The 25,877-nt window shown below is 42.3% G+C and overlaps 1 protein-coding gene across 1 annotated transcript in view; it reads left to right on the top strand.

Annotated features, from left to right (window-relative positions):
* Positions 1-25,877, top strand: part of CE4H1orf21 (chromosome E4 C1orf21 homolog) — a 153,292-nt gene that overhangs the window by 92,509 nt on the left and 34,906 nt on the right. The window contains exon 3 of the mRNA XM_043568136.1: positions 22,943-23,019. Coding sequence (XP_043424071.1) covers positions 22,943-23,019 — 77 coding nt within the window. The remainder of the gene's footprint in view (positions 1-22,942; positions 23,020-25,877) is intronic.

The raw sequence follows: 25,877 nt of genomic DNA, 5'->3' as shown, positions 1-25,877 counted from the left end.
TAAGGACAGGACACCAGACAAATCAGCATTTTTTTTTTAAATTAATGTTTATCTATCTTTGAGAGACAGAGACAGAGCACAAGCAGGGAAGGGTCAGAGAGAGAGGGATACACAGAATCTGAAGCAGGCTCCAGGCTCCAAGCTGTCAGCATAGAGCCCAACGCGGGGCTCGACCTCATGAGCCGTGAGATCATGACCTGAGCCGAAGTTGGACGCTCAACCGACTGAGCCACCCAGGCGCCCCCGAAATCAGGGTTTTTAAATGAATGTCTGCATTCTGAATGCTGACATCCTCTGTTGTCTTCCTCCATCTGGCTCCCAGGATGCTGGCAAGGAGGTCTGCACTCTCCAAGACAAGATGAGATGTGCCTTCTCTGGGATCCCTACCAGCCCAAGTGGATACACCCAAGTATACTGCCCTTGGACATTATGTAACTAAAAAGCCTGTCACATCCCTGAATCCCACAGTCCACATGTGCAGCCTGTGTGCGTGGAGCTTCCAGTCAGCTGTCCAGTGTTCCATGCCAACGAGGACAGATAGCCAGGGACCCCAGAGCAAGGTCTCCAGACGGTGGATCATTGTATGGTGTGCACAGCTAGGCATATTATCTAATCACCCTGTACAAGGCTCCTAAGTATGCCTGTTGATGTTGTAGGATCCGTTTAGTGCTTCATTCCTAGCATGTGCCAAGCGTGGTCCCAGGTTTCCTCTCAGGTACACCTAGCACATAGCTAGCACTCTGTAAATGTCAGCTGGTACCATTACTCATTCAGCCATCACAGGACGTAGCAAGTCACTTACTTCTTACAGGCATGCAGTCACATTTAGGAGGTGAGGTTTGAGCATTTAGCTGCTTCTATAACTCTTCCACCTGTAGAAGTTCCACGTTAGAGAGGAAGAAGCCCTGGATTAGAGAACAGCGGCTTTTTGTTGCTGTTTTTTCCCTTTTATTCATTTTTTAAGTGTATTTATTTAATTTTGAGAGAAAGAGTGCACTCACAGGAGGAACAGAGAGAGAGCAAGAGAGAATCTCAAGCAGGTTTCATATGGTCAGTGCAGAGCCTGACTCAGAGCTCGAACTCAAGAACTGTGAGACCAGGACCTGAGCCAAAACCAAGAATCAGATGTTTGAACAAGTGAGCCACCCAGGCATCCCAAGAACAGGTTTTTTAATTCTATCACCAACAGAATGACCTTCAATCAAGTCATGTAATCTCTCTAAGTAGTAGTTACTACCAATGTAAAAGGAAGGAGAGGAGATAGATTAAAAAAAATTTTTTTAGACTAGATCATCTTTTTTTTTAATTTTCTTAATGTTTATTTATATTTTAGAGAGTAGGGGAGGGGCAGAGAGAGGGAGACACAGAATCCGAAACAGGCTCCAGGCTCTGAGCCATCAGCACAGAGCTCGATGTGGGGCTCGAACCCACAGACCATGAGATCATGACCTGAGCTGAAATCGGATGCTTAACCTACTGAGCCACCTGGCGCCCCTAGACTAGACCATCTTTTTAAAGGTGACTTCCTTGCTCCCAAACACCCCAGGACATCAGGAGAAGCCTCTGATTACTCTGGTTACTTTTCAGAAGTGTACATACAACTACTAATAATAAATGTATTATTTATACATTTATAATAAATGTATTATTAGTAATAAATAATACATCATGGAGATAAATAATATCTAAGAATTATTGAGTATCTAGCATGTTCCAGGTGCTGGCATTATTCCTACTTAACCTCATTTAATGGGATACTAGTGCTTTATGAGAGATAATTCTTTCATCTCCACTTTTCAGAGAAGGTAACTGAGGCTCTGAGGATACACGTAAAATTTACAGACAGTAAGTGGCGGAGTCTGGTTTTGGAAGACCTGCCCCCTCCCCCCCCCGCCTCCGGAGACCCAGCTCTCTAGACGTCACCTTGCATCTCTTTTTTGAACTCTGGCACTTCCCCAGTAAGAGCAGTATATTCATTTGGGGTCCCTTGGCTGTTTTCAGGTGTTAGTCTGGCGTCATTGCCTCCCACTGGAAAATTATGTTTTTCCCCTGTAAAGTGGATTGGCATTGGAGTCAGAAACAAACTAAGCCCTGTGTTCCTCTCACAAAGCTCTGAGTCCTCAAAGTCCCCATTTAAAAGTCCCCACATCTACATGCGTGAAATTACACTGTTAAAATTCCTGCCTTTCTAAACCTTGATTAGATGTGTCCTTTTTCCCAGTGGCACCAAACCTGCAGGTCACTTTTGGTCAGTGAATTCTGTGACATGCCAATTGTCCTTTGAGACTGCAGACTATATCAACTAATAAGTAGATACTGTAACAGATCTTTGTACATAGATTGTGGTTGTTGTTTCATGTTAATTTTGGAGGTTATAAAAATAAGGAGAGAACATAAAACAGATTTGATGAAGCATCAAGAAGAATCTTTTTAGAAGAAGCCTGGGGAAGGCTGGAGGTGAGAACTCCCTCTAACTTTTTGCTGTGCATTTTTGAAAAATGGGTAAAATGTACAAAACATAAAATATACCACTTTAACCATTTTTAAGTGGACAGTCCAGTGCCACTAAATATTCACATTTTTGTGCAAACATCACCACCATCCATCTCCAGAACTTCCCTCATCTTGCAAAACTGAAACTCTGTACCCATTAAACACTAACTCCCCATTCTCCACCCTTCCACCCTCAGCCACCGGCAATGACCGTTCAACTCTCCTTCTCTGTGAATTTGATTACTGTGGATTTTGTAGAAGTTCTAACATGACATGATCAGTACTGTAATTAAGAGAGTAACAGTTGTCACGTATTACCACTACTACCCAGAGGGTTTATGGTGAATATTTACAAAGGTTTCTAGAGTGAAATAACATGTTAAGCTCCTTTTCTTTCTTTGAAATAAATTACAACCTATTTTTTAAGCATCCCGAGGTTCTTATAATTCAGCTTTTTAAGTGATGGTCCTGTGTGCTTGCACAGATACAAGACCTCACTCTTTTCTTCCATGGGGCCCCAAACACAATTTTAGTGAAACTGCGGTAAAAGCTCCCTTCCTCTTCCCTTTGGTCCCCCCACCTTCAGCCCCCAGCTCCAAAGTTCATTCCTAAGAACCTCCCACCCTGTCAGTGCCCAACATGGTACTCCGAGTAGGATTAAAGTTGCCAAACAGCGTAGCACTCAAGTTAAGGAAGACAAATGTTGGTTCATTCTTTCCTCAAATTCTTATGGAGTGCCTACCATCATTACATACTGTGAGCAAAGGTAGATAAGACACTCTCACTGTCTTCAAGGGGCTTCTATTCCGTTAGACTCCAGCAGTTAAAACAACCTGTGGTAAGAAGAGAGCTATGTATAAACAGATGAGCTGAGGGCCTGAGGCAGAAGCCTGTGCCGGGAACCGTGAGGGAGAAGGTGGTTCTACATGGGAGGCTGAGGATGTCAGGCATCATGGCAGATTTCTGTGGAGTTTTTTGCCTTTCTTCACAAGGCTGATAAAGTGTACCCTCCTACCTTGACTTGCTTCTGCAGCTCCTCCAGTTCTCGTCTGTGGGTGGGTTTGGAGTTGTGGGGATGGTACAGAAGCAGTGGGGCAGGTGGTGGTTCATTAATGTGGACAAGGAAGCCGCCATTGCCGTTGCCCCTGTTCTCGTTTCCACCCTCAGCAGTCATTAAATGGAAGTGTGAGAATTCTGCAGAGCAGGATGGAAAGTCCTATGGTACACACGTTAGCTGAAAGTTCTCATTTGTCTCACATTTTGTTAGAGGCTGAACTTTTCTCTTCTTTGGAAGGTTAAACAAACAAACAAACAAAACCCTTGAATTCATTTCCAGATCACAGTGTTTTTTCAAAGAAAATCTGTAAATAGACAACTGCCTGATTTGGGGGAGAAATAATAGAACTTCCTACAAGACACAAATATGATAGCAACTCGTCGTGGGCAGGCAGTGCTTTTATGGAGACCAGGACCCAGGGTGACAGGACAGTGAGCTAGGGATGGAAAAGGATCCCATGTCATCAGTTCAGGAAGAAGTCACTATGCTGAGGAGAGGACATGACATAGTGATTTGTCCCAGGGAGTCAAGAATGTAGGCTCCCTTAATAGCAGCATGATGACACTTCAGTCTGGTCCATTTAAAACATTCCACCAGATTGTAGTTTCCTCTTGACCACATATAAAGGGTATTTATTTGAGGAAAAAGCTGTTACTTAAATATGTAAGCCCACCTTAACCTTGGTCATGAACACCTGTCTCAAGCCAAGAAGAAGGACTCAGGTAGAGATGGCAAACGAATCTGAAACAGAACCATCTATGATTTTATATATAGACAGTGCTGGCAAACTCACCAGTTTCCACAGTGTCATTACTCCCACAAAGGCTGATTTCAAACTAGCAGCAGTTGGCTAACGAGATTCCTGAGCATTTAACAACTGGCTCTCCCAGTAATGGCCAGCTCCAGCATACCACTACATGTGTGATTTGGCCAGTAGAAATATCCTTTTTTTTTTTTTTAGTTTATTTATTTATTTTGAGAGAGAGAGAGAACAAGTGGGGGGGGGGGGGGGGGAGAGAGAGAGAGAAAATCCCAAGCAGGCCCTGCACTATCAGTGCAGAGCCCAAAGTGGGGCCCAAACTCATGAAATGTGAGATCATGACCTGAGCCAAAATCAAGAGTAGGATGCTTAACTAACTGAGCCACCCAAGTGCCCCCAAATACCTTTTTTTTTTAACTTAAATTTGAGTGGTTGCCAGAAGCAAGAGGGTGGAAAGTATGCAAAGTGGTGAAGGGGGTCAAAAGGTACAAGCCTCCAACAACAAAATAAATAAGTTATGGGGATGGGAAGTACAGCCTGGTGACTATAGTTAATAATACTGTATTGCATTACATATTTGAGTTCATAGAAGAGTAGATCTAAAAAGTTATCATCACAAGAAAAAGACTTTTGTAACCATGTATGATGGTGGACATTCACTAAACTTACTGTGGTGATCATTTTGCAGTATGTACAAATATTGTATCATTACATTGTATACCTGAAAACTAATTTAATGTCATATGTCGATTATACCTCAGTTTTTAAAAACTGAATTTGAATGCCTTTGGGAGATACTCGCTGATGGCTATTCCTCCCAGTTATACCTTGTCCCTCTACTCCCTATTGCTTACTCAAGGTGTATCATCTGTTCAGCTACCTGCCTGGCCTTGACTTGCTTTGGCGTGGGTGGTACAGATGCTGTTTTCAGCAGTAGCCCTGGGGTCCTTGCCTGTGTCTTTAAAATTGGGTCCCTTCCAGGCTTCTTTTCTTTTTTCTTTTTTTTCTTTTTTTTTTTTGGTATGGAAACACAAAGGGGGTATTAAAAATTATGTGGATTACTCTTACTCTTGCCCTCCTTTTTTAATTTATGTAGATTTGACTTTTTTAAGAATGCAGAATATTTATTGAAAGAGATACCTATAGGGGCGCCTGGGTGGCTCAGTCGGTTAAGCGGCCGACTTCAGCTCAGGTCATGATTTCGCGGTCCGTGAGTTCGAGCCCCGCGTCAGGCTCTATGCTGACTGCTCAGAGCCTGGAGCCTGTTTCAGATTCTGTGTCTCCTTCTCTCTGACCCTCCCCCGTTCGTGTTCTGTCTCTGTCTCAAAAATAAATAAACGTTAAAAAAAAAAAAAAAAGTTTTAAAAGAAAGAGATACCTATGCATAGTTCCTATTCACTTTTGGCCAATAACTCTCTGACCTTGGGCAACGTACAGAATCTCTCAGAGCCTCTGTCCTTGATGGTTTCATTAATGTTCTCCGCTTTGAATGCTTGCCTCAGACAGCTGTTGTAAGGATTAAATAAGGGAAAGTTTTAATAATAACAGTAGTAACAATTGCCAACCTCTGTTAGGCTCTTACACACAGCAGGGCCTGTGCTTGGCCTTTCCTTGGTACTAACATAATCAATGTCTGCAGGCCCCGGTGCGGTAGCTGGCACCTGTGAGGTGTCGTCAGTGATAGCTGTCATTTTTACTGCGGTTATTGTTTGTGCAACTGTAAGAGACCATAGCGATAAAGAATCAAAAGCTGTGTTTCTCTGTTGTCAGATTATCACAGGACCATCAGTTAAGTACATACATATGGCCTCACATAAGAAACAAATTAACCATGGTTATATCTGTACTTTAGGAGTTTATCTTCTGTAACAGTAACTCTGAGAATATGCATACAGACAAGCCTATCATTATACATACAAGTTGTTTGGGGTTGTTTCATTGTTCTCATCATGCTTTCTGCCAAATGACTATTGGACAGGAGATGCGGTGCTGAGATTTCATTTCAGTATTCCATTTGAGAAATGGGGTAAAGTCTCTAATATTTCTGTTAAGTTTTATCCGGAAATCTTGGACTTTGGTAAAAGATATCCTTTCAATCAGGTTCACATGATCAATTTCCACTACGTTATGGTATTTGCCAGAATACAAGCAGGATTTTTTTTAAGTCCTTCAGAAAAGTGGATGCCATTTTATATATGAATCACGTGGTACAGGGCACTCTTGTTATTTTGAACACAGTGTCTAAGGGAAAGGTTAGGCTAAAACGCTGGCTTGCCTCAGTGATCACCTTAGATGCTTACAGAGAGGGGCCTGCTGACTGAATCACTTTTGTTTCCAAATGAGAAAAAAGAATACCGCTCTAATTTAGTACTATTTCTGTGTGTCATCATAACAGCCTTCTAACAGTTACTTTGTGAGAATAATGCAGTAAGTGGTGAGCAGCACAGAGATCACCACTACCTGGGTATTTATGGCTTGGAATTAAATGTCCAGCACGGCAGCATACAAAAATCTGAACTGCATTGTATTTCAACCAATTGGAAGCAAACACAATATGCCTTGGAAACAATAGAAGACTCAAAAAGTGGGTGACTGGTCGTGAAAACACTGATGCCAGATGCACCTGGGACGCATAAGTTGTTTTGTGAAAGATGAGTGTGCAAAAGGAATATTTCTAAATTCATATAATTTTTTACACGGTATGTGCTCATAAATATTAGCGTGGCTGAATTAATAAACTACTATAAGTCGTCACCTAAAGGTTTCAGCTCCATTCCTCAAGGATTATGTAGTTAAGCTTGCCAAGACACATTTCTGAGTATCTTCACTTTGGAGGAATGGGGATCGTCTCCTTTTTCTCTGTGGTTCATTAAAACTCTTAGATGTGGGGGCGCCTGGGTGGCGCAGTCGGTTAGGCGTCCGACTTCAGCCAGGTCACGATCTCGCACTCCGTGAGTTCGAGCCCCGCGTCAGGCTCTGGGCTGATGGCTCAGAGCCTGGAGCCTGTTTCCGATTCTGTGTCTCCCTCTCTCTCTGCCCCTCCCCCGTTCATGCTCTGTCTCTCTCTGTCCCAAAAAAAAAATAAATAAATAAACGTTGAAAACTCTTAGATGTGTAGCTTAACGTGTTTTTCTCTCATTGCCAGCTCCTCCCCCTCTCCCCTTCCCCACCCTTTCACTCAGGTCAGGAAAGACTTTCACATGAGTTGAGAGGTAAAGAAGGAGGGAAGCAGCAAACTGGTTCCCAAGACTTATTTGCCTGGTAGGATGTAGTGTTAGATGAATGGGTAAAATGGGAACAAACATTCAGAAACCATTTTACAAAAGGCAGACTTAGTGAACTGAGGCTTGTGGTGCCATGAATAAGCCCCTCCATAATAAAGCCTAATAAAAGAACCTCAGAGAGATGAGAAGTGACAGCGGCAGAGGACACAGATCATTTGTTCTAGACTTTTCTCCCCGTCTTGGTGTCAGGCTGCCAGAGGAGATTCAGTCCCTTCACGGTCCCACATCAACAGTACGTGCTCAGCTCAGAAGTGTTGTGGGAGCATACACCAAAGGTGAAGGCAAATGTGGAAAGAGAGTATGGAAACTTTTCCAGAAAGCTCCTAGAAGACTGGGGAGATCAGCAAACAAAGACACTCATGGTTAAACACAATCCATTAAAGCATTTCAGGATCAATTCTGCTTGCAAAGTTCAGAATGAAGATATTCCTCGCAAGCAGTCCATTTCTCCAAAAGGAGTGGGGCCGGGAGCGGCGGGAAGAATAGTGCTTACTTTTTATTGCCTAAGTACCATGTTTCAATTTTAAAGCGCTTTTTCAACCCAAATGCTAGTTACAACCAACCAGTCTTTTCCTAGCCTTGGGCTAAAAGTTACATCAATAATGGAACGTCGCCAGATTTGATTATTGACTGTCAAGACTGTGTATAGAAGCCTAATGACTGACTCCACATTGTAAAATAATCATGCCATGACAGAATTGACGCTTGTATTCACTAGAAAGCCTGGGGGCACTGTTAAAACATCGACTTCCCTTCATTTACACCAACTTCTGGTGGGAGAGGTTGCAGAAGGGTATAGAAGAAAATGTATGGGTAGGGAGCTAAATTTAGAATTAGCCAGAACTAATCATAGAAGCAATGGAAGAAATAATAGAAGAAAAATGAAATCAGTTCTTTGCCACCAGTCCAAAACTTAGAACTCCTGTATGTGAAAACATATATTTATTTTAAAACACACTTTTTAAAAACAGAAATACATGCAAAAGAGAATTTATGTTTTGTAAATATGTACAGTAATAGAAAGGAGGGAAAAAAAACCCTTTTTTCATGCATAGAGCTCACAGGCAGAATAAAAGATGTGGTCTTGTGTTGCTTCTCTTCTCCTGCCAAGAGACTACATCCTTGTTTCGAGAGTGGTCGGCACTGGACAGAAGGCAGGCTTATCGGTGCTTCCCTGAGATCCTTGAAGATGGCCCTAACAGGGAAGACTTTCTTGTCTCTTGGGTCACAGGCTTGTAAGGACCGAATGTGGCATTGCCGTAGGGTCATGGAAAAAAAGTGAAATCAAGGTGATAAGCAAAGATGAAAGCAAGGGAGAGAAGGGGGCATTCTTTGACTACCTGGATCCAGTCAGGCCTGAGATCAGATCCACTCCTGTGAGGTAAACCAGTAAGTTCCAGGCCTTCAGACCTGTGTTCTCGCCATCTACGGTGCTTTTCTGCCTCCCACACGCATGGGGCCTGGCTCTCACCTGCCTCGCTCCTACATGAATGTTGGTTGGGCTCCACTTGGATAGAGACTATGTGATAAGTAAAGGACATTGTCTCAAAAATAATTGCATTCTTTCTTTTTTTTTTTAAGTTTATTTATTTTGAGAGAGGACAGAGAGAGTGCAAGTGGGAGAGGGGCAGAGAGAGGAGAAAGAGAGAATCCCAAGTAGGCTCCGTGCTCAGTGCAGAGCCTGACTCGGGGCTTGGTCTCACAACTGCGAGATTATGACCTGAGCCGAAATCAAGAATCGGACACTTTACAGACTGAGCCACCCAGGCACCCTCGAAATAATCGCATTCTAATGTATCCACTCAGAAAGACTACATTTTCTCCTAATTTCTTCTCACTGTTCGGGCCACCTGGTATAGGTCCTAAAGCTTACATTTCATTCCCTTCAAGAGAAACAGACGTCTGCCCAGCCATGTTTCTGCATTAAAAACCATGTCACCTGTCCTTTGCTTGCCCAGAAAGATACCTTGACTTGGAGTCAGCCCACCCATTAGGCATACATAGGTAGCAAGGAAGAAGAAGCAATTTTTTGAAGCCATATTTCACCCTTTTAATCAGTAACCCTAAACTTCCTTTATTTCCCCATTTCATCCCCAACATCTCCTGTTGTCAGCTAAGCCGAAAATCTGGCTGTCATCCTTAGCTAAACCTTGTCCTCTTCCACCTACCCTGTAAATGCTATATCCATATGTATACGTCTATGCCTATGTGTATGTATATGTGTATATATATGTGTATCTATTTATTTATAGATGTTTATATCTAAATGATCTGTAAATGCGACACTTAGTATTTGGGGATTTTTTTTTCCTCTGACATTTACAATTGTTCCATGAGGGCAGGGCTAAGCAAGGCACTTAGCATGTAGTGGGCACTCAGTAATTTTAGTGACAACTCCCAGATCTGTTTCCTCATCCTTATTTCCAGAGCAACCATCTTATTGATACAAGCTGTCATTTTGTGATGCATTTCCTGTACAGCAGGTACCCCAGTGAAGTACATACTACTTCCGTCACCATTTCACAGCTGAAGAAATGAGCACAGAGGTTACAGAATCTGCTCAAAGTCACACAAGTAGAAAGCGGAGAGGTCGTCTTACTCCAGAGCCTGTGCCCTTGTTGTCTGCCATGCTGAGCCCCTCCCGTCTTTGTTAGCTGCTGTAGAATCTCTTCTGATTTACTGGCTCAGCTTCCAGAATGGCTCTGTGCTTCCATCTCTGGAACAGTTTGCCAGAAGATCCATAAACTCCTTCAATGGCTCCTCCTTGTTTCATAGGAAAGCGCAGTGTCCGAGCATGAGCCCTCTGTGGCCCACCGCTACCCGCCTTGCCACTTCCTCTCTCATTCGCACACCTGGCACCTCGTGCTCTCCCAGGCTCTGTATGGTTCCCGGTACATGTCGTGTTCTCTTTCCCTGTCAGGGGGTATTCTTCCGCCTTCCAGACCCAACCCTGCCTGGTTCCACCTCCAAGAAGCTCCCCTGACCTCCTCCTCTGAGTTGTGTCATCCTGAGTGCTTCTACTACACATACATCAATCATTTCTAAACATCAGTTCACTCTTCTATTTTGTGGTGGATGAGGATCATGTCTCCCAATTCTCCAGCACAGTCTGGCATCCAAGGATTGTTAAGCAGTGTTTAGTGAAGAATGGGCCATTAGGTTTCTCCATGATGATTTTCCACCGCTATTTAGTAACCCATATTTCTGTCCCTATATGACTTTTCATTGTGAGCCAAGGACCTGGTTTTGATATTTGCTTGGCCTGAGAAGACTGAGTTTTGCAGACGTGATATGCCTGAGCTCTTGAGTAAGAGAAGATAGAGTCAAGAATGACCCCCCCCGCCCCCCGCCGCCGCCGCCAAAACGTCCACATCCTAATTCCTGGAACCTGTGAATGCTATGTCACCTTATGTGGGAGAAGGGACTTGGCAGGTATGATTACATTAAGGATCTTGACCCAGAGAGATTATACTGGATTATCCAGGTGGGTCCAGTAGACCATAGGGATCCTTATAAGAGGAATGCAGGAGGATCAGAGTTAGAAAAAGAAGATATAAGGATGGAAGCAGAGATCAAAGAGGAGGGATGCTAAATTCCTGACTTCGAAAGTGGAAAAAGGAGCCATATGCAAAGGTAGTCAGCCTCTAGAAGCTGGAAGAGCCAAAGAAACAGGTTTTCTCCTAGAGCCACTAGAAGGAGGACCATCCTACGGACCAGCGTTAGACGTCTGACCTCCGAATTGGTGTTTTAAAAATCCATAAGTCCTTGGAAATTTGTTAAGTAGCAATAGGAAGCCAATATAGATCCGGCACCTTGAAATATAGTAGTGCTATAATAAATACCTATAAATGTGGAGTAGCTTTGGAATCGGGAAGTGGACAGAGACTGGAAGAATTCTGAGGAGCAGGATAGAAAAAGCCTAGGTTGCCTTGTACATACAGTTCGTAGAAATAGGGATTTTAAAGATTCTTCTGGGGAGGGCTCAGAAAAAAGAGCATGGTGAAGAAAACCTGTATCACCTCAGAGAATACAAGTCATCATAAACATACCGTTGGTAGAACCGTTGGACATGAGGGGCACCTGGGTCAGCTAAGCGGCCAATTTTTTAGCTCAGGTCATGATCTCATTGTTCATGAGTTCAAGTCCCGCATTGGGCTCTGTGCTGACAGCTTGGAGCCTGGAGCCTGCTTCAGATTCTGTGTCTCCCTCTCACTCTGCCCCTTCCCCTCTCATGTTCTGTCTCTCAAAAAATGAATAAACATCAGGGCACCTGGGTGGCTCAGTTGGTTAAGCGTCCAACTTCGGCTCAGGTCATAATCTCACAGTTTGTGAGTTTGAGCCCTGCCTTGGGCTCTGTGCTGAGAGCTCAGAGCCTGGAGCCTGCTTCAGATTCTGTAACTCCCTCTCTCTCTGTCTGTCTGTCTCTGTCTCTCTCTCTGTCTCAAAAATCAACTTTAAAATTTTGTTAAATGAAGGAACATTTAAACATTTTTAAAAATTAAGAAAAAAAAAGAAATACGGACGTGAAAGGTACCACCGGTAAGTGAAGGAAATGAGGAACATGTTATTAGAAACTGGAGGGAAGGCGGCACTTGTAATACGGTGGCCAAATGCTTAGCTAATCCTGTCCTACAAGGATGTGGAAAGCAGAACTTGTAAACAATGAACTTGAATCTTTAGCTGAGAAGACTTTTAAGTTGGAGTGTTGAAGTCAGGGCATAATTTCTTCTCGCTGCTTCTAGTGAAATGTGACAGGACGGAGCTAAATTGAAGGAAGAATTATTAATGGAAAAAGAGCCAGGACTTACTGGTTTGGGGAACTCTTAGTCTGTCCAGATTGCAAAAGATGCTAAAACTAGGAGATTCACTGTCAGGAACACATGCTCTGGGGAGACAGCCAAGGGTGTGGCCAAACAATCTTTCGCTACTCTCTGGTAAAAATGAAAAGGTCAGAGTGTTCAGTCACACAGATGACTCTTTGAAGAGATGAGGCACGTATCCCCTCGGCTGTCTCAGCAGAAGCCAGGCTTAGAGATAGGGTTGTCTAGGAAGTGTCTGTGGAAGAACCCCCTGTGTGATGAAGTGAACCCCCGTGCCACACACAGGAGGCCCGTGGCGTTCTTGAAGCTATTACACCAGTTTGAACCAAAAGGGTCAGAGAGAGGGTGCATAAGGTGTCACACTCCCAAAATTCATACAGGCAGGAAACAAGCTGATGAGACCGCCCAGCCACAAACATGCTGCTATCCTTCAAGAAGTAAGAATGACTCTACAAGGGTAGAACCACGGGCCCGGGGAGCAGAGTCTTAATCCACAGAGGATGATTACCAGGCCTTAGAAGCAAAGGGAGTCTGCCCAGTTGGATTTTGAAATTGCTTGGGACAAGGGACTCCTTTTTTTCTTCCATTTCTCCCTGTCTGAATGGGCATGCCTATAGCTGTCATCTCTTGCCTCCCCACCATTGTATTTTGTGAGCAGGTAACTTGATTTCTAGTTCCACAGGTTCACAGATGGAGAGGAATTCTGCCCTAGGATGGATTAGACTCAGAGCCTCGTTCATATCTAATTTAGATTATTTAGATAATGAGGTGTGGGACTTTTGAGCTGATGAGATTTGCCTAATACTTGAGACTTGGGTTGATGCTGTATAGGGTTGAGACTCTGTGGTACCTTGGGGTGAACCTGTTTTGTATGTGGGAGACTTATGAATCTTTGGTATGAATCCAGGGGGAACCCTGTGGTAGGCCAAATAATTCCTTTCCGCATCCTAATCCGTGGAACCTGTAAATATGGTACCTTACACGGGAGAAGGGACTTTACAGGTGTGATTAAATTAAGGGTCTTGACGTGGTGGAGAGATTATCTTGAATTATTTGAATAGGCCCAATATAATCACAGGGATCCTTTCAAGAGGGAGGTAGGAGAATCAGAGTTAGAAGAGGATGCGGGCGCGCGGGTGGCTCAGTCGGTTAAGCGTCCAACTCTGGCTCGGGTCATGATCTCGCAGTTCGTGAGTTTGAGCCTTGCATCAGGCTATGTGCTGTCAGCATATCCCTCTCTCTCTCTCTCTCAAAAATAAATAAACATTTAAAGAAAAAGAAGATGTAAGGACTGAGCAGAAGTCAGGAGAGAGGATGCTACAGTGCTGCTTCGAAGCTGGAGGAGGGGACCACAAGCCAGCTAGTGCAGGTAACGTGTAGACGACAAGAAAGTCAAGAAACAGATTCTCTCCTAAAGCCTCCAGATGGAAGGTAGCCGTGCAGCCTGCTGTTAGACTTCTGACCTCCAGAAGCGTAAGATAATAAATGCATGTGGTTTTCAGCCCCTACATGCGTGTTAACTTGCTACGGCCACAATAGGAGAACAGCAGATTTTCCGGGCACTGACAAATTTGGAATTGAAGAGAGATGTGGGTGTGTCCAGCGAGTTCAGGAAGGCTGGAGTCTGATTTTTGGCTGGCTTCTACAGCACAGTGAGTGTGAGAAAAACAATCGTGCCTGGAAGAAAAACTGGATCATTTAACTTTTTGTTTTTAGCTTTGACATTTGCAGTCTCTCGACTTAGTGAGGAAAACCTGTCAAGATTTTGGTTCATCACGGGAAAAGTTCAGCAACTCTGCATAAATGGTGACTTTTTATGATGGATGATACATTTCTTCATTCTAATATTTTATTAACTTTGATCAAATATACTTCGATTTTTGTGGCTGTTTTTTTACCCACCAGAAACGTCTGTTATAAAGCATGGTTATTTTGTGCTAGACAGCTCTCTTAAATGCAATCTTTTAGGGACCACAGTCCATTGGTAGCTGAATTCCTAAAATGCTTGATCTTGTTGCTATGGATGACAATGAATATGATTGGCATCATATGTGTTTTGTTTGATGGTTGGAGAGATGTGAGAAATGGAAAAGTCAAGAAGTGTGTGGGGTTGGGTGTAGGTGCAGTTTTCTGGGGTATAAATCACAGATTGTGCCTCTCTTCCCTCTTACCTGGATCCAGGGAGCGTTTAGCCTGATTTATTAATGCTTGTCCACTACATCAGCGTGTCAAGCACTTTCACCTTTGTTTTGCATTCTAACCTCTGAATGGCATTTTAGCCCAATTTAAACTTTCAGCACTGAAGTTTCTTCCATATTCCTATGAATCACACATAATTTAGTACAAATACATAATGACACAGTTGTACATCAGATTATTCAGAAAAGAAGACTGCTATGATTAATGTTAGGTAGTTCTGTGGTCAAGAAAACATACTTTTTTCTTTTTTTAGGTGAGCATTATGGTGGTCATTAGGACTATTCATGAATATTCCAGTTCTAGCTCTTTTCAGACACATAGTAGGATTATACTTTCTCCACTCTCTTGAATTTTCATGTGGTTCTCTGATCCGCTCTGGCCAAGTAAGTATGAGCACTTAACTGTTCTGCTCTGGTCTTCCCTCCCCTGCCATGCTGATTATGACAGCACGTGCTGACATGGGACCTCTGTGAGCCTGAATCCCTGAGGAGCGGGGACACACAAAGCCCTGCTGCTCATCTGCACATATAGCATGTGCAAGACATAAACTTGTATCTTATTGAACCACCAGTACTGGGGACTGTTTTCTTACCACGGTGTAATCTCCCCCGTTCTAAGTGATATTCAGTGTCTCAGACAAAAAACTGAATGTGGTTCTGACAAGTTAATTATTTGGGTATGTATTAATACTTCTTTGAAAAACTCGGAGAGGGGCACCTGGATGGCTCAGTCAGTTAAGTGTCTGACTCTTGATTTCGGCTCATGTCATGATCTCACGGTTGTGAGTTCAAGGCCCACATCAGGCCCTGCGCTGACAGCATGGAGCCTGCTTGGGATTCTCTGTCTCCTTCTCTGCTCCTCCCCTGCTCATGTTCTCTTTCTCTCTCAAAATAAATAAATAAGCTTTAAAAAAAAAAAAACTTGGAGATACCTCATCTTATTGCAAACATCCTCAGTTTCCAAGTCTCAGTGTAATTTGACAACATTATATATACCTTGTTACTTTTAATTACTGAAATACTGGCATAGTGACTTTAATGACTTTGTCTTAAATTTGTCAGTACACAACTTAATCTATTCTGAGCAATTTCTTACGACTGTTTATTTTTTAAAGTTACTTTAAATGTTTACAATCTATCTGGAGAAACAACAGTGCAAAATATATTAGGAGCCTTAAAACTGATTTGCCTGCCGCACTTAATATTTGCTCCGTGTAAAACGAGATACATGGCTGTATTTTAATTTATAGAAAATGAATTTCCGTAAAGCTGATACTTTCCACGTCACTTCCATCACTACTAAAATTCTAACCAAATACCAATAATTTGAATAATCTCCTTGGACAGGCAATTATGGATGGAAGTGTTGAGTTCATGAAATTATGATAATGTAGATGGATCTAAGTCAACACTTGCATCTGGTGGCTGGGACCTTGCTATTTTTAAATATCCAAACATTGTGGTAGAATGAATGTGGCTCAGCTAATCACCATCATTCAGAAGACAAAAGCTAAAATTCCTTAATTTTTTTTTTAACATTTATTCATTTTTGAGAGTGAGAGAGACAGAGCATGAACGGGGGAGGGGTAGAAAGTTTGGGTGACACAGAATCCGAAGCAGGCTCCAGGCTCTGAGCTGTCAGCACAGAGAGTGATGTGGGGCTCGAACTCAAGGACCGCAAAATCATGACCTGAGCCAAAGTCAGACGCTTAACCGACTGAGCCACCCAGGCACCCCCCCTTTGTTTTTGAAAGAAGCAGTATCCTATCCCATGTTAATACCACATGAGAAATCACATATAAGACATCAAATGAGGCTGTTTTCTTAGAGAGTACATCCTATGGGTTACTCCTTCAAAGTGGAATAATTACTTACTTATTTTATAGCTGATGTCTTCCTGTTTTAAAAATATGTGTACGCCCCCTCCCCCACACCCTGAATCTTTTCTGGTTTCCATGTACTTTCTAAAATGCAGGGATTCAGTTGTACACACACGCGATCTGTATGTAGGGAGGACTCTTTGCAAAGTCACATTGAGTGAGTGCTTGTGTGTCTGCTCTGAACAGCTCCTTCACTAGCAATTCCAGGGGCTGTTTCTCCAACCCCCACTACTTGTCTCTAGGACTCCAGCTTCCTGCATCCATCTGGTCCCTGAGATTTCTTTATAAGACTGAACTTCCTACTGTTGGGCCCAGAAAAAGAAATTGAGGTTCCTCCCCACGCTTCCAACCCAGGAACAGCTCAGGGAGCCTCACAGGGTGACAGCTACCTAGATCCACTCAGACTCAGGGGACAACACAGGCCAACAAGTGATGGAAGAAAAGAAGTTCCATTTCTCACCAACAGGGAGGGTGCTTTCTGTCAGATGCCTAGACACATTGTGTGGCCGCCTTCAGAATTAAGGAGGGGTGGGGCGCCTGGCTAGCTCAGTCAGTGGAGCGTGCGACTCTTGATCTCAGGGTTGTGAGTTTGGGCCCCGTGTTGGGTGTAGAGATTACATAAAAATAAAATCTTCAAAAAAAAAAAAAAGAAGAAGGGGAGGTTCGGAGAAATTTTTTAAAGAAGCTGTCAGTTTCTCTCAGGGTTCTGACTTTCCCTTTGGGAGATGCCACCCAGGGATTGGGGAAGCAGCATAAATACAGTTGGTTTGACTGTCTCCGGCCTCAGAGGAACTAAGAGAATGTTAAGTTTACTCTAGACACCGGCAAGTGTGTTCTGTTCATAAAGAGAGAAAATTACTCCAAGCAAAGGAGAAAGTTGTTTGATTTACTGTTTACATAAACCTGTCACTACCTGGCATTAGTTTGCAAATATTTTTGAGAAACGAATGCTTTTTTCCAACTTACAGAGCCCCTAAGTATAAAACAGTTAAAGGGGTTGCTGCTCTGGTGGGCCTCTCTACGGACCCCCAGAGCGGCTTTGCAGCATATTTAGCACAAAGGTATCTTTTCTCTAAAGCAGAAGTTCTCAAACTTTTTTGAATTTAAGAGTCACCTAGGACTCTTCTTTAAAATGCACATTCTGGGCCTCAATTCCCAGAGACTCACACTCAGGAAGTCTTGGGTAGGGCCTGGGAATCTGTATTTATCATGCATCCCAGATGATTCTGATACCAGCATGGATGGGTCATGAACCGCTGCTCTACAGACTGCTTTCTGGTGGCCTATTCAATGGCTTCATCTTCGCCCCACTTGGTCCCAGTTTATTTTAGGTACTTAGTTTACAAGTGTCATATACCAATAAAAGGGGCTTTTCTGCCAGGGAAAATGCTATCTTAGTTACCTCTTCCTCATCTCTCAAATTCTGCGTTCCTGTGTCTGGAGCACTCCAGATGTGGCACGACTCTCGGCTCTCTGGTGAGTCTGCTCTATCTGAGGCTCCCGATACCCTCGTCCTTCCAGCCCTTTCTGGTTTTCTCTGTTTGTTTGCTTTTCTTTTTCTTTTTCTTTGTTTAAGCAGACCTCTTTAAACCTCCCCTTCCCCAACCAACAAACCCTGAGGAGAGTTAAGTGATGTTTATCAGCAAATATAAAACTGACATCTTGGTGCAAACACAGTTAACTGATAAACACGTCAATGATCCTGTGTAGCAAGGTGCTGGATGTTCTGAGGGATACAGAGAACGAATCCAAATGAGTCATGTTTTTAAAAATAAATGAAGCCCACAATCAGACAGCACTTGATGGGCAATAATTGAAAATACACTATCAAGTGTTGGCGGGGACATGGAGAAAGTGGAACCATCTTGCACCCCAAGTGAGAATGTCAAATGGTGCAGCCACTTTGGAAAACAGTTTGGTGATATCTTAAATAGTTAAATGTACCTCACCATATAATCGAGCTCTTCAGTGTTAGGAATTCTGCCCAAGAGAAGCGACAAATACTTACACATGAGTGTTCATAGAAGTATTATTCATAATATCCTCAAACTTGAAACAACCCAAATATCCGTCCAGTGGTGAATGCATATAATACGGTATATCCATACATTGGAATATCATTTAGCAGTTAAAAGAAATGAAATACTAAAAGATGCGACAATATAGATAAACCTCAGAAACATTATAAGCGAAAGATGCCAGACACCAAAGGCTATGTATTATAAGGTTCCATGTACGTGAATCTATAAAAGGCAGACTCAGAGAGACAGAAAGCAGATTTGTGGTTGCCTGAGGCTACAGAGGAGAGCAGAAAACAACTGCCAGTGGGTTTGAAGAAACTTTTTAGGATGACGGAACTGTTCTAAAACTGGATTGTGGTGGTAATTACACAGTTCAGTAAACTTACCAAAATCACTTAATCACACATTTATAATGGAATTTTATGGAATATAAATGTTACCACGATAAAGTGGTTAAATATTTTTTAAAACAAGGCATATATCAAATTAAAGAATCAGTTGTTCCCCTTTCTGCAAAAGAAATAGAGAGGTACAGGGGCGCCTGGGTGGCTCAGTCGGTTAAGCGTCTGACTTCAGCTCAGGTCATGACATGATCTCTCAGTCCGTGAGTTCCAGCCCTGTGTTGGGCTCTGTGCTGACAGCTCAGAGCCTGGAGCCTGTTTCAGATTCTGTGTCTCCCTCTTTCTCTGACCCTCCCCCATTCATGCTCTGTCTCTCTCTGTCTCAAAAATAAATAAACGTTTAAAAAAAAAAAAGAAAGAAATAGAGAGATACAAGTCAGAGTATGGCCTGCAGGCCCCGGGGTCCCTATAACATTCTCAGGATGTCCTCGAGGTCATTTTCCTCACAATGCTAAGAAGCATTTTGCCCTTTTTGCTGTGTTGACATTTGCACTGATGATACAGAAGTGGCAGCGGGTGAAACTGCTGGTGTCTTAACACCAGTCAAGGCGGTGGCACCAAACCTCGTCAGCAGTCATCGTATCCACCACCACCATGTGCTTCTAATGGAAGAACACGTTCCACTGTCACTTCAGAGTATCCTTCATGAAGCAGTAAATTTTATTTAATGATATTGTCTTGTGCCTTGGATGCATGCCTTCTTAAAAATTTTTTTAATGTTTGTTTATTTTTGAGAGAGAGAGAGACAGACAGAGTGCAAGTGGGGGAGGGCCAGAGAGAGAGGGAGACACAGAATCCGAAGCAGGCTCCAGGCTCCGAGCTGTCAGCACGGAGCCCGATGTGGGGCTCGAACTCACAAATCATGAGATCGTGACCTGAGCTGAAGTCGGACGCTTACCCGACTGAGCCACCCAGGCACACCTGTGCACAGCTTTGTAATAGTCTATGCAATGAAATGGGAGATAGGCACACATAAAACATTTTTTCTGCACACCCAGGTAGGACGGTTATCCCAAGGAAAAGTACTTCTGCAGTTGATTGAGTTGCAGGCTGAACTAGCAATTGTTTTTATGGAACGCCGTCTCTACTTTAGAAAAAAAAAATGTGTGGCAGATAAATTATGGATATTCAGACTTGGGTATTTGGCAAACATCGTCTCAAGAATGAATGAAGAGAACTTGTCACTTCAAAGACAACAATTGGCAGTATGTGTTGCCAGTCATAAAATTCAAATGTTAAACCAAAATTAGAATTTTGGAAAACTTTATACTACCACGAGCTTCCATCAGGATCTCCTGACAGATTTCTGTCAGGATTCTGACAGCTTCTGTCAAGATTTTCCTGATGAGATCGATGGTGATTTTAACAAATGTGATTTCTTTTTTCATCTTGTATAATGAAATGTGTCAAAATTTGGAGAATATGGGCAAAGGGTGCTTGATACTAAAACGGTTTGAGAACTGCCAGCCTAGTGGCCGATAGCGTGGACGCGGAGGACCCTTCTTGGGTTGAAATCCCAACGCTATCACTTATTTCTTGTGTGGTCTCAGGTAAGTGCTTCATCTCTCAATGCCTCAGCTTTCTCATCTATAAAATGGGGATAAAAACGGTACCTATTGGGGCGCGTGGGTGGCTCAGTTGGTCAAGCATCTGATTCTTGGTTTCTGCTCAGGTTCATGATCCATGTCGGGCTCTGTGCTGCCAGCATGGAGCCTGCTTGGGGCTCTCTCTCTCTCCCTCTCTCTCTGCCCTTCCCCCACTCATGGTGTCTCTGTCCCTATCACAGTAAATCAATAAACTTTAAAATAAGAAGAAGAAGAAAGTAAAAATAAAACCGGTAGCTATCTCAGAAATGTGGACATAAAAATGAGTTAATATATGTAAATAATTGTGAATATTAAAATGAGTTCATATACGGAAATCACTTAGAATAGTGCCTGACTTAGAGTACGTGGTCATTGGGTCGTTGTTACGATCTTGGTGAGTGGTGATTTGTAAAAACTAATGCATTTTACATGTGCAATCCATAGAAATGTGTGTGTAATTATGTATACTTTCTTTTTCCTTTTGTGTAACTGGGAAATCTGAAGCTGAGATTCCTTCCCGAGCCTCTGCCTCAGTTTTGGCCCTCCCACTTCCTGGCCGTGTGCACCTGTGCGTGGTGTCCGGGGGGCTGGCTCGTTCCCACCCGGGGACTGAGTGCCCGGCCCGTCCGCCCAGCCTCTGTTGCTTGGGGTTTCCTTCTTCTCCTAGCAACCACACAGTGTGGTTTTAAGGAAGATGTGGTGACTCAGTGCCATTATGAAGGGTACGGTTTAATAGATTGAGTATAAACAGAATACAGTTGTGTACGGTTTCTAGTCTTAGTATTAGAAGCCGCATTCCTGCCTCAGCAGTGTTCAAAATGACATCATTTTAGCTCAGTGTTTGGGAACTTATGTGAGTAGAGAAAAAGTGGAAGGCCCCATCATATGTCTATTTTCAGTGCTCAATCCAAGCTGACAGGAAGTTTAAGGGGAAAAAGATGACTAACTTGGAACCTACCTCTGCAGTCCTTCCAGAGGGACGACATGTGAGCTATTTTTCTCTCTCACTGTTAAAAAGACGTTCATCACATGTTGACCTTGCTCACTTGTGCAACCAGTAATGTGACGAGCAGCTCCCGTCAAGTGCTGGGCCTCGCCCTCCCGGAGCCGGTGCCCTGCTTTGTAAACACGAAGGTACTTTGTCTGTTGTTCCCTGACTGTGTCAGCAGAAGGAACAGTTATATATTTTATACCCATTAAAAGGTTGTGAAAACACTCCAAAGTTTAGTGTGAGGTAAAGAAGGTAAGATAGACTGCCAAAGAATCGTAATGGTTGTTTCTTTTCCTAGAAGATCACAGACAAAATTACCCTCTGTTGTGGAGTACCGATGTTATATAGATACGCTCACGTTTGATGGTGAATAGCCAAAAACCCACAGTGTGTAAATCACTGGAGGTTCATGGATTTAAATGGCTTCTGCTATCCTGAGAGAAAGATGAACTCTTGAAACAAGAGTTCATTTGGGGGCCATCTGTTTTATCTGTCATCCCACATCCCTCTGCATCTGGGAAGAACAGTGGGCCAGCCCATGCGAGTCTTTATTCCTTGCCCCAGCCTAGGCTTTGAATTATTGCTGCACATCAAGATCCTTGCATGCACACCGGCACTTGTTAAATAGGTTGAGAACAGCCCTGACTTTCATTTCGGGGGTGTGTTTTGGGAGCCAATTATAACGCCTCCTGAATATTTTGTAAAGGTAATGTTGTATAAATACAAAGCAGTGCCATCATTGAGATGGTCTAAATACAGAGCAGTACCACGACTGAGGCAGCGTGCTTACGGATATACTTGCATTTTAAGATTTGAGAGTGTTTCTTTCCCACGTGGCTAGTATACTGGGAATAGGAAATCAGATCAGACTAAAAGCCAAAGAAGTGCTTCTCGAATATAGGTTGGTAGTGAATTTTATTAATTCAATTGAATTCAATCTCACAATATTTGTTATGGGTGGAATAGATTTAGTTATTTTTAATCATGTTCTTCTCTCTGTCACTGCTAGGGCCTTGTGCAAACTTCATGTCTCAATAGCTACAGATGTCTTTTATAAATAGAATGCACTGAAGTTAGTTGACCTGGGCATGTGAACAGTGTCTGTGATTATACTACGGCAGCTCTTTGACACTAGAATCTTCTGTTCTTTGAGTCTCTTCCTATTTTTAGTAACTCCTAAAAACACCTAAAAATCACATATGAGTTGCACATAATTTTCAAAAATAGTTAATAGCTGTTTTTAAAACTCCCGCCTCTTATCACGACAGTGTTCCAAAAGCTTTGGCGGTTTCACCTTACAGTGTGATATCTTTGCAAGGATTTTTGTCCTTGTGAAGTAACCAGGTGTGAAGGGTCTCAAGCAAAACTAACATTTCTGTGATGACGGTTTATGCTGCTGTTTAATTGTCGATTCTCATCTTGTCTTCTATGTGTCTGTTTGTGTTTTTCAGGAAAAAAGTGCCAGTTCAAATGTAAGACTTAAAACTAATAAAGAGATTCCAGGATTAGTTCATCAACCCAGAGCAAAGTAAGTTCTAGGTCCTTTTTTCCTTATATTGTTTTTAAAGCTAATAATATTTTCAGAGTGAGCTCAGTTTTGCCTGCCAGATAATCAAGATGTATTATAAAGCTTCAGTGATTGAGACACTGTGATTTGGTCTAATGGAACAGAGCAGAGAGTGCCAAAAAAGACCCACAATAACTGACAGAACAGACATGTCAGATCAGAAGAAAATAAAAGGAAATATCTTTATGACTATGGGGTAGGGAAGAATTTTGAAAAAGTCACAAAAGATGCAGATCTTTGAAGAAAAATGATAATATGACTACATTAAAATTAAGAACTTCTTTTTATCAAAATTTGCTGTAGGAGAATAGAAGGAAGTGATGGAATATATTTACCACGCATATAATTGACAACGGTTGCGTTTCCAGAATATGTAAAGTAACTCTATAAATCAATAAGTAAAAAGCAGAGAGCTCATAGAAAAAGAAGCTAAAGATATGAACAACCATTTTACTGAAGAGTAAACATGAATAGCTAACGTCTAGGAAGAAATACCATTTCACACCACAAGATTGGCAAAAAATTTAGAAGTCTGACAATACAAATGGTTGACCAGGATGTTGAACAACAGGCCTCTTTACCCTAGTGGAAGTATAAACTGGTACAATTACTTTGGAAAAGTTTGTAGTTTCTAAGAAAATTGTACCTGGGCATACCTTGCCCACCAGCGATTCCCCCTCTCAGGTATATACCCTAGAAAAACTTGTACATGGGTGCTGGAAGACCTAGTTGACCTGGAGAATTCTACGTATCAGTGAAAATGAATGACTTAGAGCTGCACCTGTCAAGATGGAAGAAGGTCATGAATGTAAGGTTGCATGGGAAGGGAAGTAAGTGGTAGTCCCTGCCTGCTATAGTTTCATTTGCATAAAGTTCAAAAACAAGCCGAATGAATCAACCTATTATATATATGTCTGTGATAAAACAATAAAGACAAGCAAGGAAATGAAAAGGCATTAAACTTGGAAGCATGGTTCTTTCTCACTGGATGGAAGACAATGGGACCAGGGGTTCTGTTTCTTAATCTGAGTGGTGATGATATGGGTGTTCCTTTAACTATTGTTATGTAAAACTGTACAAGTAACGTATGTTTTCTGTGTGTTATGAATTGCACAATTAAAAAGTTAAAGAGAATAATGGGTATTTTTCTAGATTGTTCAAGAACCAAATCTACCTTGGCGATAAAATGCACTTTCTGTGACACTCAAGCTATCTCTCCTTTCCTTCAAAGAGGCTCCATTTTCCCAGAGCTACAAATCTGTTTTGTGGTGTTCCATCTAAATATGAACAAATTCCCTGAGGGTGCTGATCACACTGGTGGCACAGTCACCCCCACCCTAAAATAAATTCATGTATGTAGTAGTAGTTCCATAAATCCATGCCATAAGCAGAAGTTGTGTTATGTCTGATTCTTCCCAGGAAATCGAGACAAAAATAACCTAGTTCATAATCACTTTACCCTGGCTCGGTGTCTGTGGAGGTGCTGCAGGTGGTTAGGCCTCTTCAGGGGGTGGTGATGAGCTCAAGGATTTAATTTTTTTACTTTCAAAGGAAATTGGACATTTTAAAATCCACTTATCATCTGTAATGTCAGTGGAATAGTAAAGCTGATTTTTGAACCGTTGGGTACACATTATGTCATAATCACAACCTTCCTGTCCACTTCACTGATAATCACTTTTATCAACACTAATTGTATCTGCCTTGGAGAGACAGCAGATATCTCATGATGCAACCAAGTCATGTTTCAATCCAAGCCATTCAATATATGCTATTTTTAAATGTTTCCCATATCTCTGAGTTCTAAGAAGAGACTATAAGAAGGAGAATTTCTTTTTCCCTTTAGTGTGAATACTTATTTAATTTAGACATACTGAAGCAGCCTCCTTTGCAAACTGATATGTGCTGAAGCTTTCAGAGAAATTGACTAAATTGGCTTGTGTGTTTACATTAAAATTAGGAAGAAAATACTCTGTTATTCGTGTGTGTGTGTGTGTGTGTGTGTGTGCGTTTTAAACTATGAGTCAGAACCTGGGTTACTGGAATTCAACTACAAAATCTTTCTGGAAGGCCACAAGAAGTTTTACTTTTCCTCCTTGCTGACACAAGTGATTAAGAAACTATTATTTATTATGCAGTGTATACATAAGATAATGAGTTTCTTTCCCCCAGAAGTGGAAGGACAACCCCATACCTGATAACAGGAGATTTATTAATAATAAAGGTAGATGGTCTTCACATCTTCATCTGAGGTACTATGCAGAGCACATTCTTACTGACTTTGGGATCTCAGGAGAGTGATCCAATGTCATCAGGCTTCAGTTTTCTCAGAGAAAAATAGAGGAGAATCATCGTCTCTTACAGGGCTAGAGATATTTATAAATGAAATAATGTATGACCCAGTGCCAGTCACAGTATCTGATGCTGTTAAGAATGCCTTAACAGTTAGAAACAACCCAAATGCCCTTTGGGGCGCCTGAGTGGCTCAGTCGGTTGAGCTTCCGGCTCTTGGTTTCAACTCAGGTCATGACCTCAATGGTTTGTGAGTCCTGCATTGGGCTCTGCACTGAGAGTGCAGAACATGCTTGGGATTCTCTCATTCCCTCTCTCTCTCTGCCCCTCCCCCCATCAATAAAATAAACTTTATTTCAAAAAAAAAGAAAAGAAATAACCCAAATGCCCTTTTACAGGAAATTGGGTAAATGAACCCCACTGCCTTCACACAGTGAAATATTAGTTAAAACTCACAACACTAGAGGGACCGAGGAATATAATAATAGGAGAAAAGAGTAAATCCTGAAAGATTACAGAAAGCATGA

This window comes from Prionailurus bengalensis, chromosome E4 (genome assembly GCF_016509475.1).
Source record: "Prionailurus bengalensis isolate Pbe53 chromosome E4, Fcat_Pben_1.1_paternal_pri, whole genome shotgun sequence".
Taxonomy (NCBI): domain Eukaryota; kingdom Metazoa; phylum Chordata; class Mammalia; order Carnivora; family Felidae; genus Prionailurus; species Prionailurus bengalensis.
The sequence above is the reverse complement of the archived record's forward strand: the minus strand, read 5'-3'. Positions and strand labels throughout refer to the sequence as shown.